The sequence below is a fragment of the Muntiacus reevesi genome, chromosome 1 (genome assembly GCF_963930625.1).
Source record: "Muntiacus reevesi chromosome 1, mMunRee1.1, whole genome shotgun sequence".
Classification (NCBI taxonomy): Eukaryota; Metazoa; Chordata; class Mammalia; order Artiodactyla; family Cervidae; genus Muntiacus; species Muntiacus reevesi.
In genome coordinates this window covers 180329805-180348687 of record NC_089249.1, presented here as the reverse complement: position 1 = coordinate 180348687, position 18883 = coordinate 180329805, and the positions used below count along the sequence as shown (strand labels likewise).

General features: G+C 48.7%; 1 protein-coding gene across 2 annotated transcripts in view; it reads right to left on the bottom strand.

Annotated features, from left to right (window-relative positions):
• The window catches only part of TBC1D9B (TBC1 domain family member 9B), a 43539-nt gene extending 25007 nt beyond the window's left edge, over positions 1-18532 (bottom strand). Inside the window, exons 1-5 of one of the 2 annotated variants that reach the window (XM_065917250.1) lie at positions 18341-18532; positions 14567-14677; positions 9637-9755; positions 1333-1561; positions 116-374 (exon numbers count right to left, since the gene is read on the bottom strand). In XM_065917250.1, the coding sequence (XP_065773322.1) occupies positions 116-374; positions 1333-1561; positions 9637-9755; positions 14567-14677; positions 18341-18458 (836 nt within the window). In that variant the 5' untranslated portion in view covers positions 18459-18532. The remainder of the gene's footprint in view (positions 1-115; positions 375-1332; positions 1562-9636; positions 9756-14566; positions 14678-18340) is intronic. The other variant, XM_065917251.1, reaches the window with a different exon arrangement.
• Positions 18533-18883: the final 351 nt, after the last annotated feature.

Sequence of the window (18883 nt, the reverse complement as noted above, 5' to 3'; positions counted from 1 at the left end):
TGTGAACCCCCTGCCCTTCGTGCACTACGGAAACCACCCTTCACCGGCCCCCTCCCACACATGGTGCCTGGGCCGGGTGAGGAGGGCGGGTCCCCGCCCGGGCGGGCCGACGCACCGCTTCAGCGCAGAGATGTTCCTGTGCGGCCTCGGCGGCCTGGGCGGCGCCCTCTCTTCCAGGAAGCCCTCGCTGTCCAGCAGCTGCCGCACGGCCAGGTTGGCCAGCTGCTCCATGAGCTTGAAGGTCTCCCCGATGTTGAGGAACATGGAGAAGAAGAGCTCCTGGTCCCGCGTGTCCACGCGGATGCTCTCGGGGAAGAGCAGTGTGGCGTTCTTCTCCAGCCGCGTGACGTCCACCCACTGCACCACCAGGCTCACTGGACGCCGGGGGGGACAGACACAGCATGACGGCAAACTCACTGCAGGGCCGGTGGGCCGGCTCCTGCATCCCCGCTGTACCCAGCAGCCGCTGCCGCGAGCAGGACCCCCAGGCCGGAGCCCGGCTGTGCAGGGCTCACCCAGCTCCCAGTCCCAAGAACCTCCTGGGCTTGCCCACAGAATGGCTGAAGGATGACATGAATGAACAAGCAGAGGCGAGCGAGCTGAGCCCCGGGACCTGAAAAGCCCCAGCTGGGGGGAATGTGCTGCATGGGAACAGGTCACTACATGGTGTGACTGGCACAGACAGGACACTGGCCCTGCCTCGTGTGCAGATGTGAAGGCGGGACAGAGGTGGGTGAGGTTGGGACACGTGTCTGCAAGGCTGGGCGCTGGCCTTGCTGGGCCCGGGAAGGGGACACTGAGAGCCGCTGAAGCCTTGGGGCTGCTTTCCGGGGTGACGTGTCAGCAGAGGGCGTGGGCTGGGTGTCTGCCCTCTGTCCTGAGGCCAGGGCTTCCTGGGTGGAGGCCCTGCAGTAGGTGGGTGCAGAGGCGCACACCCAAGGCCCCATGGAACCTGGAGCCACTCAGGGATGAAGGGGGCTCTGGTATGTTCTACGTGAAAGAGGGGAGGCCCTGTGCAGAAAGTCACCATGTTGAAGAGCTGTGCTGGTTGACGCAGACATGACAGAAGCCCCCAAAAGCCAGGTGATGTTTGGCTCGAGTCTGGGTGTTCTGCTCATGGGTCACTGTGTTCTGGGGAGACTCTGGTGGTTGTGTGGGGACAGAATATCGGGGGGCCGAGGAGGCCGAGCCCTCAGGAAGTCTGGAGGACTGGGGAGGGGGTGCACTTTGTAGAGGCGAGGTGGAGGATGAGTGCAGAGGAGGATGCCCGCAACAGCTGGAGGCTGGGGCAGGGGCTGGGGTGATGCAGGGAGCCCCGCTGCTTGCACTCACCCTCCTTGCCCAGCAGAAAGGAGTAGAAGCAAAGGTGGTTGACGGTCAGGTAGAGCCAGCCCTGCCGCGGCACTCGGCCCTTCCAGTAGCTGCAGGAGTAGTAGTTGACCAGCTTCTCCCCCTCGGGCATCCCGAACTGCTTCCTCATTTTCAGCTCGGCCTCCTTGAACTTGCCAGGGTCTTCATCTCCCTGGGGCTGCACGTTCTTGTTCTCTTCTGCGATGATGCCCTGGAGGAGGACACGGGGAATCAGCCAGGGGCGCTCAGGGCTCCTGGACACTGACCCAGGGCCACAAGCAGGGAGACCTGACAGCTGCTCTGGCCACACAGAACAGGCAACTTGCCCTAACTCCCCGAGCTGTTTTTCTCTACTAGCTCAGAGCAAAGACTTTCAGATTTACATTTTAGTTATTTTAATGTAAATGACTGAAAAATATAATACATAAACATGGCAAAATAAATTGCAAATAGTAGAAAAGGGAGTTCAGTGAGAAGGGAGTCTCCATCTCCTCTGCTATTGTAGCCACTTTGCTGATTTTTTCCCAAACAGGCTGGCACTGATGCACCTTTAAGCAAATACACACAACCTGCTCTTTCCCTTCTTTCTTTGCCCAGATGGGATCTTGCTGTGGCACTGTTCTATGAAGGGCATTTCTCACGCCAGTGTCCTGAAGGCTGCTCTGTATCTGACACTCCCCCTTCTCCCCATACCAGGTGCCTACGGCCTCTGGCCCTTGCTCAAGGCCCTAGGGTCAGCTGCAGGGCCCACCCAGCTCAGGGCCTCAGTGCTGTGTCCCGCCAGCATCTTTCCTGGGCTCAGGGTGCCCAGAAGTATCACCCTGGGCCACAGAGCCAAACCTCCTGGGGGTACAACAGGTACATATGGGTATATCTGGCTCAAAATGTACACGTAGATCTTCCACGGGGTGTGACTACGAGATAAGCTAAAGGAATTCAAGGCAAGTGGTGTGGCCCAGACTGCCGCTTCCACTGAGCCTCCTGGCAGCCTCACGTCCCTGCATCCACAAGTAGGAGAAACAGCCAGGAGCTGGGGTGAGGACCCAAGAGGAGCACCTCCATTTCCGTACAGACAGCACCACTCTAACTGCAACCCCAACATCTCTCTCTCTCTCAAGCTGCCTCTCCACCTCCCCACAGCACTGCTGCAGAAGCGAGCTCTACATCTGAGCACCCTCCTCACTACTAAGGCCCCACCTTTGTCTTCTGCTGCCCTCCAGTGTGCCTACTGGGAGGCTGGAGAAGGGGCCCCACCGGCGGGATGGTGAGCGCCAGACAGCCTATGGACCGCCACTGGCCCCTTGGCCTTCAGGCCCCCTTCCTGGGTCTCGGCGGGTGGCTCCCACTCCTTCAGCAGCACCTGGGAGGTCCCCAAACAGGAAGCAGATGGGCTGACATGCTGCTTTGCACTTTTCTCTGCATTCCCACTGGGCTCTGCTCGAGCAATGGTCCCCACAGATGGGCACGAACCACCTGGCTTATAGGACTACGGTTCTGTTTGCTAGCTGATAGAAATGCACTGTAAGAACCCCTGGGTAGTTCTGTGAAAAATACCGTTGGTAGCTTGATAGGGATTGCATTGAATCTATAGATTGCTTTGGGTAGAATAGCCATTTTGACAATATTGATTCTTCCAATCCATGAACACGGTATGTTTCTCCATCTGTTTGTGTCCTCTTTGATTTCTTTCATCAGTGTTTTATAGTTTTCCATGTATAGGTCTTTTGTTTCTTTAGGTAGATATACTCCTAAGTATTTTATTCTTTTTGTTGCCATCGTGAATGGTATTGTTTCCTTAATTTCTCTTTCTGTTTTTTCATTGTTACTATATAGGAATGCAAGGGATTTCTGTGTGTTAATTTTATATCCTGCAACTTTACTATATTCATTGATTAGCTCTAGTAATTTTCTGGAAGAGTCTTTAGGGTTTTCTATGTAGAGGATCATGTCATCTGCAAACAGAGGGAGTTTCACTTCTTCTTTTCCTATCTGGATTCCTTTTACTTCTTTTTCTGCTCTGATTGCTGTGGCCAAAACTTCCAACACTATGTTGAATAGCAGTGGTGAGAGTGGGCATCCTTGTCTTGTTCCTGATTTCAGAGGAAATGCTTTCAATTTTTCACCATTGAGGGTGATGCTTGCTGTGGGTTTGTCATATATAGCTTTTATTATGTTGAGGTATGTTCCTTCTATTCCTGCTTTCTGGAGAGTTTTAATCATAAATGAGTGTTGAATTTTGTCAAAGGCTTTCTCTGAATCTATTGAGATAATCATACGGTTTTTATCTTCCAATTTGTTAATGTGGTGTATTACATTGATTGATTTGCGGATATTAAAGCATCCTTGCATTTCTGGGATAAAGCCCACTTGGTCATGGTGTATGATTTTTTTTAATATGTTGTTGGATTCTGTTTGCTAGAATTTTGTTAAGGATTTTTGCATCTATGTTCATCAGTGATATTGGCCTGTAGTTTTCTTTTTTGTGGCATCTTTGTCTGGTTTTGGAATTAGGGTGATGGTGGCCTCATAGAATGAGTTTGGAAGTTTACCTTCATCTGCAATTTTCTGGAAGAGTTTGAGTAAGATAGGTGTTAGCTCTTCTCTAAATTTTTGGTAGAATTCAGCTGTGAAGCCATCTGGTCCTGGGCTTTTGTTTGCTGGAAGATTTTTGATTACAGTTTCAATTTCTTTGCTTGTGATGGTTCTGTTAAGAGCTTCTATTTCTTCCTGGTTCAGTTTTGGAAAGTTATACTTTTCTAAGAATTTGTCCATTTCATCTAAGTTGTCCATTTTTTTGGCATAGAGCTGCTGGTAGTAGTCTCTTATGATCCTTTGTATTTCAGTGTTGTCTGTTGTGATCTCTCCATTTTCACTTCTGATTTTGTTAATTTGGTTCTTCTCTATTTGTTTCTTAATGAGTCTTGCTAATGGTTTTGTCAATTTTGTTTATTTTTTCAAAAAACCAGCTCTTAGCTTTGTTTATTTTTGCTATGGTCTCTTTAGTTTCTTTTGCATTTATTTCTGTCCTAATTTTTAAGATTTCTTTCCTTCTGCTAACCCCATTTCACAATTTGTATGGAAATACAAAAAACCTCGAATAGCCAAAGTAATCTTGAGAAAGAAGAATGGAACTGGAGGAATCAACCTGCCTGACTTCAGACTCTACTACAAAGCCACAGTCATCAAGACAGTATGGTACTGGCACAAAGACAGAAATATAGATCAATGGAACAGAATAGAAAGCCCAGAGATAAATCCACAAACCTATGGACACCTTATCTTCGACAAAGGAGGCAAGGATATACAATGGAAAAAAGACAACCTCTTTAACAAGTGGTGCTAGGAAAACTGGTCAACCACTTGTAAAAGAATGAAACTAGAACACTTTCTAACAACATACACAAAAATAAACTCAAAATGGATTAAAGATCTAAATGTAAGACCAGAACTATAAAACTCCTAGAGGAGAACATAGGCAAAACACTCTCCGACATAAATCACAGCAAGATCTTCTATGACCCACCTCCCAGAATATTGGAAATAAAAGCAAAAATAAACAAATGGGACCTAATGAAACTTAAAAGCTTTTGCACAACAAAGGAAACTATAAGTAAGGTGAAAAGAGAGTCCACAGATTGGGAGAAAATAATAGCAAATGAGGAAACAGACAAAGGATTAATCTCAAAAATATACAAGCAACTCCTGAAGCTCAATTCCAGAAAAATAAATGACCCAATCAAAAAATGGGCCAAAGAACTAAATAGACATTTCTCCAAAGAAGACGTACAGATGGCTAACAAACACATGAAAAGATGCTCAACATCACTCATTATCAGAGAAATGCAAATCAAAACCACAATGAGGTACCATTACACGCCAGTCAGGATGGCTGCTATCCAAAAGTCTACAAGCAATAAATGCTGGAGAGGGTGTGGAGAAAAGGGAACCCTCTTACACTGTTGGTGGGAATGCAAACTAGTACAGCCACTATGGAAAACAGTGTGGAGATTTCTTAAAAAACTGGAAATAGAACTGCCATATGACCCAACAATACCACTTCTGGGCATACACACTGAAGAAACCAGATCTGAAAGAGACATGTGCACCCCAATGTTCATCGCAGCACTGTTTATAATAGCCAGGACATGGAAGCAACCTAGATGCCCATCAGCAGACGAATGGATAAGGAAGCTGTGGTACATATACACCATGGAATATTACTCAGCCATTAAAAAGAATTCATTTGAATCAGTTCTAATGAGATGGATGAAACTGGAGTCCATTATACAGAGTGAAGTAAGCCAGAAAGATAAAGACCAATACAGTATACTAACACATATATATATGGAATTTAGAAAGATGGTAATGATAACCCTATATGCAAAACAGAAAAAGAGACACAGAAGTACAGAACAGACTTTTGAACTCTGTGGGAGAAGGTGAGGGTGGGATGTTTCGAAAGAATAGCATGTATATTATCTATAGTGAAACAGATCACCAGCCCAGGTGGGATGCATGAGACAAGTGCTCAGGCCTGGTGCACTGGGAAGACCCAGAGGAATCGGGTGGAGAGGGAGGTGGGAGGGGGGATCGGGATGGGAAATACATGTAACTCTATGGCTGATTCATATCAATGTATGACAAAACCCACTGAAAAAAAAAAAAAAAAAAAAAAAAAAGAACCACTGGGTAGACTTTAAATGACTAATTTAATTTCTTTAACAGTTTTAGGCAGATTCAAGTGTTCTGTTTCTTTGTCTCAGTTTCAGTTCTATTATGTGGCAGATCAGATGACAGCCCCCCTAAAGATGTTCCCTGGAGAAGAGAGTGGGAACCCACTCCAGTACTCTTGCCTGGACAGTCTCCATGGACAGAGGAGCCTAGGGGCTACAGTCCATGCGGTTGCAGAATCGGACATGACTGAGAGACTAACACACTGAAGATGCTACATCCATTTCCCAGGAGAGTTGAGGGAGAGGTACCAATAGATTAAACAAGTCAATCAAGACGTCAGTGCTGCTGGCATTAAAAGAAAGGTAAGGACCCAGAGCTACGAAATCCATGGCTCCTGTTTAGTCGCTCAGTTGTGTTCGACTCTTCGCAACCCCTTGGACTGTAGCTTGCCAGGCTCCTCTGTCCGTGGGGTTTCCCAGGGAATACTGGGAGTGGGTTGCCATTTCCTTCTCCAGGGGATCTTCCTGACCCAGGGGTTGAACCTGTGTCTCCTGCATTGGCAGGTGGGTTCTTTACTGCTGAGTCAGTAAAGGGAAGCCCTACACGGTTCCTAAAAGCTGGAAAAGGCAAGGAAGTGGATTCTCCCCTCAGAGCTTCCAAGAATCAGTCCTGTCAATTCCTTGATTTTAGCCTGTGAGATTTCATTTCAGACTTCTGACATGCAGAACTGCAAGATGAAAAACATGTGCTTACTTAAAATTAGTGTTTTAAACGTTTGGCTGTCGTGGGTCTTCCTGCTGCCAGGCTCTCCTCGAGCTGCAGGGAGTGGGAGCCACTCTCTGGCGGTGCTGCTCGAGCCTCCCACTGCAGCGGCTCCTTTTGCTGCAAGCACAGGCTCTAGAGTGCACGGGCGTCAGTAGTTGTGGCTTCCCAGGTCGAGAGTACAGGCTCAACAGTTGCGGCACTCAATCCCAGATCAGGGGCCCAACCCGTGCATCCTTCGGCAGGTGGGTTCTTTACCACTGAGCCTCCAGGGAAGCCGTAAGAACTGCTGTCTCACAGTGGCCCAGGTGGTAAAGCGTCTGCCTGCAATGGGGGAAACCTGGGTTCTATCCCTGGGTCGGGATGATCCCCTGGAGAGGGAAATAGCAACCCACTCCAGCCCTCTTGCCTGGAAAATCCCATGGACAGAGGAGCCTGGTGGGCTACAGCCCACAGGATGGCAGAGTCAGGCATGACTGAGCAACTTCACTTTCACTTTTAACTTTATGGTAACTTATTACAATAGCAACTGGAAACTAAAGCATTATTTTAATAGTGTCCATCTTGTCTTAATTCTTATAATTTATGGGTATAAAGCTGTTCATGGCATTTTTTTTTAAACTCTTTTTTTTTTTTAATATTTCATTCCCAACATGGCTTGAGGTTTTTCTCTCTCGTCCTGTATCACTTTTGCCACAGGTTTGTTTATATTTTAGATCTGTTTTTTGATCTGTTCTTCTTCTGTATCATTTCTTTATTTTCCAAGAAATTAACTTTTTCCGTTTGTTATAGGCATACCCTGGAGATATTGCTGGTGTGGTTCTGTCTGAACCATGGCAATAAAGCACACATAAGCAAGTCATACAATTTTTTTGGTTTCACAGTGCATATAGAAGTTATGTCTATTAAATATGTAATAGTATTATGTCTAGAAAAACAAGGTACCTATCTTAATTAAAAAATACTTTACTGCTAAAAAATGACAACTATAATCTGGTGAATAATAGAGTCTTTGGTGAATAGTAAATCTTTCTGTGATAACTGTATTTCCATCTTTCTAATTTCCTGGTTTCTCTGGAATGCTTCTAATTTACTGAATTGGGCACTTGGCTCACTAATTCCCACCTTTCTTTTTTATCACATCATTATAAAACATAAAACTTAAGACTTTACATTTCCTTCTGTGTGCTGCTTTTACATCTCACAAATTCTGATATTCAGTAGTGTTTCTGTAACTGTCCAGTTCTCTCTTTCTTTTGGTGGCATCGTGCATCTTGCAGGATCTTAGTTCTCCAACCAGAGGATCAACCAGGGTCCCAGCAGTAAAAGTGCTGAGTCCTAACCACTGGCTTGCCAGGGAATTCCCTCAACATTTTTTCTCTTTTAAAAAATAATTTTAATTAATTAATTTATTTTTGGCTGTCCTGGGTTTTCGTTGCTGTGTGGGCTTTTCCCTAGTTGCAGTGAGTAGGGGCAGCTCCTCAGTCACGCTGTGAGGACTGCTCATTGCAGGGGCTCCTCTTGTTGGGGAGCATAGACTCTAGGGGGGTCGGGCTTCAGCAGCTGCAGCTCGCAGGCTCCGCGGTGCACGTGCGGGCTCTGGAGCACAGACTCGTAGCTGTGGCGCACGGGCTCCTCCTGGCCCAGGGATCAAACCCATGTCTCCTGCATTGGACCCCACACCACTGAGTCACCAGGGAAGCCCCCTCACCTCCACACTTTCTAATTTCCAGTTTTAATTTGACTCATCGAGAACTTTGGTCTATTTTGTTGATTAGTTTGTTTGGGCTTGGCATAAGGGAGACATTCCATAATGTTGCTGTTATTATTATTATTGCCCAGCTGGTTCATTAGGAGAGTGAAGACTGGCCTCTGCTCTCTTTGCCTGGTTTCCTGGAGCTAGAAGGCAACACAGGTCCTATCCTAACTCACCCCGAGGTCTGCCCAGATCTAGGAAGTGCTGGCATTATGAAGTCACAAGGGCTTGCCCAAAGCAAGTTTGTATCATAAACTCTGACCTAGTAAGGGCCCTCTGAGGAATCTAACCCAAGGCAATAAACCACCAGAAAGAAAAAAAAGGCAGACACACACACACACATTCTCAGATAAATGCTCATTATGCTAATTACTCCCTAAAGGGGAAACAATCTAAACATCGCTGTGATAAGTTTTTACACATTCATAATTATTTTGTTACCTGTAAAATATTCCACTAAGACTATCACGTATGACTGATCAAGTCCCCTGAATATAAGATGCTCAGCACGGTATTCATATAGAAAATAGTAAGTGCTATGTTACCAAGTATGATCGCTCTTGATTAGCAAAGGAAAGAACAGCTGCTTCCCCTCTTACCATGGGACCGGGAGGCACAGCGCTGCAGGAAACATCCTGATACATATGCCGTCTGCACGTACGAATCCACTCTAGGGTAAATGCCAGGGAACGGAATTGCTGGGTCAAAATATCTGTGCCTTTTGAAGCTATGTTAGCTTTATGATAGAAATATACTTCATATTACCCTGTCATTTCCAACTTCTTCCTCTGTTGGCCAAGGAACTAGGCACAGAGTTGGATATCTGCATATTTGCTCTGACACTCTCTAAGGGAATAGGGACTCCCAGCTACACTTAGTCAGACTCTGGCGGCTGGCCAGAAGATGAGGCCTGCATACAATGAGTTCAACCGCCCCTTTCAGTACCAAGAGAACAGGATCGGACAGTTCGTTCCACCTCTGTTTAGTGGAGGAAAGAACTATATCATGTTGTCTGAAGGTTTCAAAGGGTGACATAGGTGAATACTGCTAGTCCAAAGAAGGGAGTCAGAACCAGTATGGAGAGTGAGTCTTACGTGTATCTTGCCCTTGACGAAGGTGGTGATATCTTCCTCATTGTCAAAGATGGACAGCGTCTGGAGTAAGTTATTTTCCAGCCATTCCCAGTGTTTTGTGATCTCTTTTCGGGAAGAACCTAGGGGTGGTTTGGTGGAATAAAGAAAAGGAAAATCACAAAATCACCAGGCCTTAAACATAAACTGAGAGAGAGTTTAAAATGGGTGATCTAATTTGCTATACAAAAAAGATTACTATCTTTCACCTGTTTACTCTTTCCATATGTGTGTGTGTGTGTGTGTGTGTGTGTGTGTATAAAATAAAAGTCATAAATGGTCCTGATAAAAACACAAAATAAAAAAAATCACATAGAATTACAGAGTCACGGAAAAAGTAAAGCCTCCATTTCCCTCTAACACCACGAGCAAGAGTGACTGCTTGTTTCTTGTGTCCTCCCAGAAATAGTTTGTACATGTGCAGATTTGCTTACTTACTTTTCCTTGAAACAAAAGGACTTAATGTGGTCTTCCAAGTGTAGGTGATTAGCCAGACACAGTCAGACTTGGTATAGGTGACTGCAGTTCTCCTGAGAATTTAGGCCTCCACAGATGGCAGCGGGAGCTTCCTGCAGGAGGCCAGGTCCCTGGCTGGCTGGTCTCCTGCCAGGAGGATGGGGCCAGATGCCCCATCCAGGCCTCTGACTGCTCTTCCTCCTCCCCCGAGTTCACACCCCAACCGGATTCTGTCTCTTCCAGGAACCCTTTTATTTTTATTTTTTTTGTTTCACCCGTTTGATTCTTTCAGATGCTAGCTGGCCCCCAGGGTCTGCCTCACCTAGGAGGGAGGTCCTCGTTCTCCTTAGGAAGAGGGCCCCTCGAGGGCACCACAGGCCCGTGGAGATGGAAATACTCAGAGGCGGCCCAGTGCCGTTCCTAAAGGCAGGCAGCTGCTTTCTCTGCCTCCACCAGGGAACTGGGAAAAGGGACCTCAGGAGGAGAAGTAAAAGGATGAGGCAAGTCTCTTCCCCACCCCTCTGGTACCCCAGTTTTGGGGTTTATCATGTGTCTGGCATGGGGTTTGCACTTAGGAACTCTTTTCTAAATGAATTCACACAAGAATAAGGAAAGGAGTGAAGGCTCTGCTTCCTTTTCAGTGTCCTGGGACAGTCTGCTGACTCTAGGCACCCGGAAGGCCCCGCTGTCTCTGTGGCTGCGGGGAGGCCCACACACTCGGATGGAGGGGGCTGTAGCAGAGACGCGAGTTCCGCGTGACTGTCACGACAGACACTTTTCGCTGGGTGCCTGATCCCTGCTCACCCCATCCTTTCCTGCCTGGCTACAGCTCTTCTACCAGCTGAAGACCCCGTCCTGGCTCCATTCCTGCCAGGCCGAGTTGGTCCCTGTCACCTCCTCTGGCCCAGGTACCTGCTCAATGTCTGTCTTCCAGAGTCACAGTCCAGCCTGTCTTGGTTAGGGTTGATTTCTTTTGTTTCTTTACATTTACCCAAGCAGTTCACCACCCTAACAAGCAACTACATAGAAAGATCCTTTCCCACGGGTCAGTGGGAGAATGTTCATGTGAAGACGATTAAACCCAGAATCACACACTAACAGTGATAATCATGATGATAAGCATAACAACAGATGATTATAACAAGAGATAACCATAAACAGAAATTCCTAAATCATCCGTGAATTATTATTTTTTTCATTTTTCTTTGCATTATCTATTATGGCCTCCTTTCCCTAGTGCATAGAGGCCAACTTCTCCTAGTTGTTAGGAGAAGGGAGTTCTTTCTTTCTTGCTTTTTTTTGCTAAGAACCCATATTTGAATGTGAAAGTTGAATTTACATGTGATGTAACTCTCACACACATTGCTGGCAACCTAAAACAAAGGAATCTTGTTCACTATACCTGTGTGGATCTGTCTGCACTTTAATTATAAATATTTACATATATTCACATAAAAGAATTATTAGTTAAGAGCAACTTGATCTTCATCTCAGTTCAGTTCAGTCGCTCAGTCGTATCTGACTGAGACCCTATGGACTGCAGCACACCAGGCTTTCCTCTCCATTGCCAACTCCTGAAGTTTGCTCAAACTCAATTCCATTGAGTCGGTTTTGCCATCCAACCATCTCAACCTCTGTCGTCCCCTTCTCTTCCTGCCTTCAATCTTTCTCAGCATCAGGGTCTTTTCCAGCAAGTCAGTTCTTAGCATTACGTGGCCAAAGTATTTCCAATGAATATTCAGGACTGATTTTCTTTAGGAAATCATTTAGTACCAAGTAAATACTGAGACTACTCTATCTCTATGCCGGGTACTGGTAATAAAAAATATAATAGCTAATTAAATTTTAAGTGCTATTTCTATTTTTCCAGAACTTTTTATAAATTATCTTATTTGATTCTTAGAGCACCTCAGAAACAGGTAGAGTTATTTTCATTTTATAGGATGAAGCTGAGGCACAGTTAGGTTGAGGATGTTGCCCAGAGTCACCTCGATGGCAAGTGACCAAACCATAATGCTAATCCAGGCTGCCTGCACTCTCACGGAGTTGCTAGTCTGGTGGGAGAGCAGCAAATCTTCAGTGCAAAAGTGCTGGTGGGGACATGGCAAGTCCAAGGGAGGGAGGAGCGGTATGTGGGATGTGGTTCTGGGGAATCTGGGAAAGTTTCCATAGAATGTGACATCTAGGCAGGTACTTGACAGAGCAGGGGGAGGTAATGTGGATGCGGGTGGACACTGTAGGCACATCAGCCAGGACAGATGCAGTGAAGGACTTCAGGGCCTGCAAGTGTCTTGTCTGGCTGAAGGCCAGGTGTGAGCTGGGGGAGGAAGACAGAAATGGAGGCAGGCAGACCCTGAAAGTCCTTTGGTGGTAGTTTAGTTTCTAAGTTCTGTCCGACTCTTGCAACCCCATGCATTGTAGTCTGCCAGGCTCCTCTGTCCATGGGATTCTACAGGCAAGAATACTGGACTGGGGTGCCATTTCCTTCTCCAGGGAATCCCCTTGTAGCTCTCCCACCAGACCAGCAACTCCTTGAGGGTATGAGCAGCCTGGATTAGCATTATGGTTTGGTCACTTTCCAGTGAGGTGACCCTGGGCAACATGCTCAACCTAACTGTGCCTCAGCTTCATCCTGTAAAATGAAAATAACTGTCTCCAAGGTGCTCTAAGAATCAAAAAGATAATTCATAAAAAGTTCTGGAAAAACAGAAATAGTACTTAAAATTTAAAGGGGAAAAGTCCTTCAATGGCAAGCTAAGGCGTCAAGATTCAGTGGCAGGTGTCAGTAGGGGTCTGATTTTGGGCAAAACAGAGCGGCACAGGCAGATGAGCAGGGGCCGGACCGGCAGAGGCTCCCCAGTACAGCGCACCCCTCCCCTGGGGGCCTCCCACAAGGCCCCCCGAGCAACTGCACGCCTCTCTTCCTGCAGAGAGGCTGCTCACACTGCCACTGCCCCCTCTCCTTCCACTCTCTGAGAAGGAAGACCCCAAGACACAAATCAACACCTCGAGGACCCGTTTCAGCACGAAACAGCTCATCTTGGCCCAGGCACACGTCAACTGCCCCCGACACAGGAAGCCTCTGGCTCCTGCAAGTGCCCTCCTCAGGGGGCCCTGGCACCTATCCCAGCCCCCGTAGCTGGAGTCCAGCTGTGACCACTCTCATCATCTCTTCTCAGGTCTCCAAGGAAAAACACTAGCTTGGGGTACAGTGACACCGTGGCTGCTCGCACAGGGAGGAATTCAGCACAGTGGACATGAGTGCCCTGGGTCTGATTTAGAGTTCTTTGGGCCTTTGGGCAAGTTTATTAACCCCTCTGGGCCACAGTTTCCTCGTCTTTAAAACAGGGAAAACCAACGTTCTCCCTTCTGGAGTTGCTGGGAGGCTCACATGCCTGGCAGGCAGGAAGTGCTGTCTGAGAGCCAGCTATGACTGCTGTCTGCTGTTCCATCTCAGCCAGTCTGGTCCCGCTGAAAGGGGACTTCCTCCTGGATTCTCAGGAGAGTGGATGTCTCCTCTTAGGACAACTGTAGCTGATTCTCGTTATTCACGGTGGTTGTGTTCTACAAAGTTTCCTGGAACACTGAATTTGCCAATACTGCTTCCAGGGGAGCTATAGGGCCAAGTTCCTATGAGCCTCCAGTCACACCATTTGCATCAACTGATCCATATACTACTTTGTCTTATGTCTTTCTGCTTAGAGCCATCTTATTTAATACATAATTTTAACACCCTAGCATGGAACTCATAGCCAGGAGCACTGTAACTAACGCATGAAGGAAGCTCCTCTAACTCATATTTTCTCTGTAAGGCACATCGCAGCTTCTTGCCTTTAAAAGCACCACATGCCATGCAGCGCTTTAGCATTATACTTGGGGCCATTTTAAACAGCAAAGTCATCAACAGGTAACACAAAAACATGAAAAGCACGGCGCTTAGATTTTTAAAAGGAGACGTCTTCATGGTCTGACAGCTGAAACAATAAGGCAGAAAGGTGGCTTGTTCCACCTCAGCAGGGAACCTGTGTGTCTGGTGACAAATTCTTCACTGCTCTGCACACACACACGCTCACAGATGTCCAAAATCACCACAAGTATTGATATGGGGGTTTACAGATGACTTTTAGTGAGCAGGTGAATTAAAAAATTATGTAGTGCATGAAAAATGATCAACGGCATCATCTTGAGAAAAAGTTAGCAGAACATGGAGACTGCCCAAGGCCAAGCCCTTGGCAAGGCACAGGGCTTCGTGACACTCAGCCCCACCTGCCCTGCACGGATACACTGCCTTGCTGAGGTGGATGTTGGCCTGGCCTGTGCCGAGTAAAGGGCAGCAGCAGACTCGCAGCAGGCCACGGGCCGCGCAGGAATGCAGGCTGAGTCCCGCCCCCTCCGGGTCAGGCCGCCCCCAGCGCCCCTGGTGACTCAAGGCACCTACCGCACGCCACTGTCCAATAGACCTGTGAATCCTGGGTCTGGTGCAGGATGCGGTACGGGGCCACGCGGGCGCTGGAGTCCAGCACCACATCCAGGGTGCCCACAAGAAGACCTGGCAACAGGGCAGAGAGAGGGAGGGTGAGGGAGGGCTGCGCTGCAAGCTGAGCCCGGCTGGAGGCAGCTGCGAGGGGAACACCGCCCCACAGCCCCAGCCCAGAGCGAGAAACATTGTGCGTCATCCAAGTCCATTAAATTACTTCTTTTTCCTCAAAGGCCTTCAGCCAGTTTCTGATCCCTATCAAAAAAATCCCCTCCTACTTATTCCTGTTTATCCTCCTGACTCAGAAACACCTGCAGGCAGGGACTGATTCAAGTTTTACAGGGTTCAAAGCTCACATGATCCGCTAGGCCCTCTTCAAGAAAAACACAAAATCAGATTTGAAAACTAGCATTTGTTCAGAATGAGGAAGTACAGCAAAACAAAACAAGGACTTCCCTGGTGGTCCAGTGGCTAAGACTTTATGTTCCCAACGCAGGGGCCCGGGTTTGAGGCCTGGTCAGGAAACCAGACTCCACATGTTGCAACTAAAGATCCCTCGTGTTGCAACTAAGACTCAGCACAACCAAACAAATAAATATTAAACAAAACAATATCACAAATATCACAAAATCCAGAAAAACAGTGTGATTTGTTTTATTAACTGCCAGACACATTTCTTATGACATGTCTCTGACATTTCTGGCTGTATACTCTGATGCCTTTTTCATAAGACAATGATTTTTAACATCATTTTCCACATCAACAACAGGAAGATAATGTAGCCTTAAAAGTCATGATGGAAAATAACAGGCAAATTTTTAGTATCATCCAAACTGTCCCATTTCCCCCCGCCAATCTCTGAAGCATTTCAGGACATTTCAAGTTTTCCTTCTCATCACAATGTCATCAACATTTGTCAACATCACTATTTCCCCAATAAACCAGAGGAAATGTTTACATTTTGGAACTATTTGATTTATTCCTCTTCATTAATAGAATGTTTCAGCTAAATAAAAGCCTGTCCACTGTTCATATTTGAGGTTTGCTTATTATTTTTTATTTTTGACTGCGCTGGGTCTTCATTGCTCTGTGTGGGCTACTCTCCAGCTGCATCTCAGTGTGATTTCTCCCGTTGCAGAGCGTGGCTAGAGCATGGGCTAGAATATGGGCTCAGTTGCTCCACGGCACGTGGAATCTTTCTGGAGCAGGGAGGGACAGAACATGTGTCCCCTGCATTTGCAGGCTGATTCTTTTTTGTTGCTCATAAGGAATATTGAACCTATAGTTTTCCTTTTTTAAAAACAAGTTTTATTTATTTCTGGCTGTGCTGGGTCTTGGTTGCTGGGTGGGTTTTTCTCTAGCTGTGCTGAGTGGGGGCTGCTCTCCAGTGGTGGGGCAACAACTTCTTGCAGCAGTAGCCTCTCTTTTTAGAGCACAGGCTCTAGGGCGCATGGGCTTCAGCAGTTATGACATACAGGCTCAGTAGCTGCTAGCTGCAGGCTCTAGGGCACCGGCTCAACAGTTGCTCTGTAGCATGTAGGATCTTCCTGGATCAGGGATTAAACCTGAGTCTCCTGCATTGGCAGGCAGATTCTTTACCATTGAGTCACCAGGGAAGCCCCAGCAGGTGGATTCTTAACCTCTGAACTACCAAGGAAGTCCCTACTTTTTCCTTTAAAAAAATGCTACGTTTGGTATGATCTGAAAATATTTTGTTACCATTTTCCTACTGAGAGCAGAATAATTACTGTTGATTTTATTGCTTGACTTTAACACTTGTTTCATATTCCATTTTAATCTGCTTTTTCACCCTCCAGTCTAACAAATAAAATAATCAGTTACAAAAGAAGGTAATTTTCACATACATCCAAGTCAGGAGTCTGTAATCTTTCTTTGTTTTACTGAAATGTTCTAAAATGCTTCTGTAAATTGCAGTTAAAGTGGCATATTAAAGCCTTTTCAGTGTTTGGAATAAACTTTTTTAAACTGTTCATGTTGAGGTTTCTCTTCTGGTCTCAGAAATTTTAATTCCTATATCGTTGGCATATCCATATTGCAAGACTTGAAAGATTTTTAATGGCAGGCCATGTCATCACACTCATCAGTGTGATGATCTAGGTTGGCATCTGTCTTTAAAAGACAGATCAAATAAAACCACATTACAAACTGTTCCTCCCGCAAGGAGAGAGTGTTCAGGAAACCATAATGTCCATCATTGCACAGAGAAGGCCACAGCACAGGCCATGCCAGAACTGACTAAAGCTAGCTAAGGCAGAGAGTTCAAGGCATGGCTCCCAGGGGGAGAACTGGAGAGATGAGTGTGGTAGAAAGGGCCTTCTCTGCACAGGAAGGCAGAGCACAGAGGGACCCAGGCATCCACTGAGATGACCTGTGGGAATGCAGAGCAGGGAACAGGCACTGAGAAGGAAATGTGGGTGTGCGGCCTACCTGAAGGTACCGCGCACCCACGCATTTAATTCCTACATAGGCTTCCAGGTGGACCACCGGTCGGTCTTTCCAGAGGGGCTGCTGTCCAACCTCCACTGAACAGTCTAGCCCAGGACGCAGGGCCGGCACTGGCTCCTGCGATTCTAGAGGCCTTTGGGAGGGAGCTCAAGGCACTGAAGACAACAGTTTTCCCGGTAACCCTACACACTTCCACATCAGGAGGTGGCCCAGGAGAGGCTGAAGGAAGAGTTCTCCCATGGGAAGCCTCTGTCGGCACCTGACAGGGCTATATTAGCTGCTAATGTTTAAAATTAGGACAGTGCACAGAAAATTCTCTTGATAATTACACCTGGCAACACTGGGCCCGAGGCCCTCAATGGCAACGACGGGCCGCCAGAGGAGCACAGGCGCTGGTCTGGCCTAAGACTGATCCAGGTCGACTTGGGCAGTGCCTGGACTTTGGACAACACCTGTAGAGGAGTGCCCAGGAGACATCCCCGGGAACCCACATGCCACACACCCCAGGAGATGCAGTCCTGTGTAGTGCCCAGACGGGCAAAGAGGCACCCTGCCTAGGTCATCAGAACACATGTATCGGTGATCCGGCCAAGCCTCGTACTGCAGCTCCAGTGCACCAAGAAAAGGGAAAGACGGATGAGGAGAAGCCGGAGGGATGGGAGCTGAGGCAGGCAGCAGCTGGGAGAACTCTGATCTCACTAAAAACGTAATTCTTCGGTGAGCGGGGAATGAAGGAGGCAGAAGGAAAGGAATGCTTGTGTCCCTCGGCCCCTCCTGGGAGGCCCTGGGGGAAGCAGAGGCCCAGGAGATCCCGCGGACTCTCAGCCGTGAGATCCGTTCCGGGAAGTTGCACAAGCCTCCGCGGAGCCCCGGGAAGCTCCCGGGCACCGAATCCGGCAGGGGCCGCCGCCGGCCTTCTTCGGGCCTCCCCGGGGGGCCGCAGTCTCCCCGGGGGCCGCAGTCTCCCCGGCCGCCCCCTGACGCCAGCGCAGATGTCTTCCTCGAGGCCCCAGCCCGGTTCTCATCTGGCGCCACCCCGGCCGGCCCCCACCGCCCGCCCGCGGCCGGCTTTCCTGCCTCCCGCCCCGCTCCCGCCCCGCTCCCACCCCGCTCCCGTCCCGGCCCCGCCGCGCGCCGACGTGCGCGTCCGCAGCGACGCTCCGCCGCCCGGCCTGTCCGGCGCCGGCCGCCCGGCCCTCGCTTCCCGGCGCTCCTTCCTCGCCCGCCCCGCGGCGGCGCCCACAGGCCCGGCCGCCGCGCACCTCTCACCCGTGAGGCCGCCGCCCTTGCCGTGGCCGCGGCGCCGCTGCAGCACGAAGAAGGGGTTGGCGCGCTCCGTCACCCACAGCGCGTTGGCCACCAGCACCTCCTCCGGGCCCAGCCACATCGCGGCGCCGCGCTCACCCGGCCGAGGCGGGCCTGGCGGAAGCGCCGCCGCCGCCGGCTCGCGGAGCCGAGCGGGCGGGGCGGGGCGCGCGGGCCGGCGGCGCCCCCTGGCGGCCGCCGGGACAGCGGGGCCTCGGGACTCGCTGCATGTTCCGCTCTCCCCGCCCACCTGCCCCGGCCTCCGGGCCCAGGACGGCCGAGCCCGGCCTTCTCCGCTTCCCTCTTGGCCTTCTGGCCTCAGGCCTCCGCGCTGACGTCTAGTCGAGGAGCGATCAGTCCCGCGGTCTCCTGCCTTGCAGGCGGATTCTGTAGGTCTCCTGCCTTTAAGGAAGGAGAATCTGCCTGCAAGGCGGAAGACCCCGGTTGTATTCCCGGGTCGGGAAGATCCGCTGGAGAAGGGATAGGCTACCCACTCAGGTAGTTTTG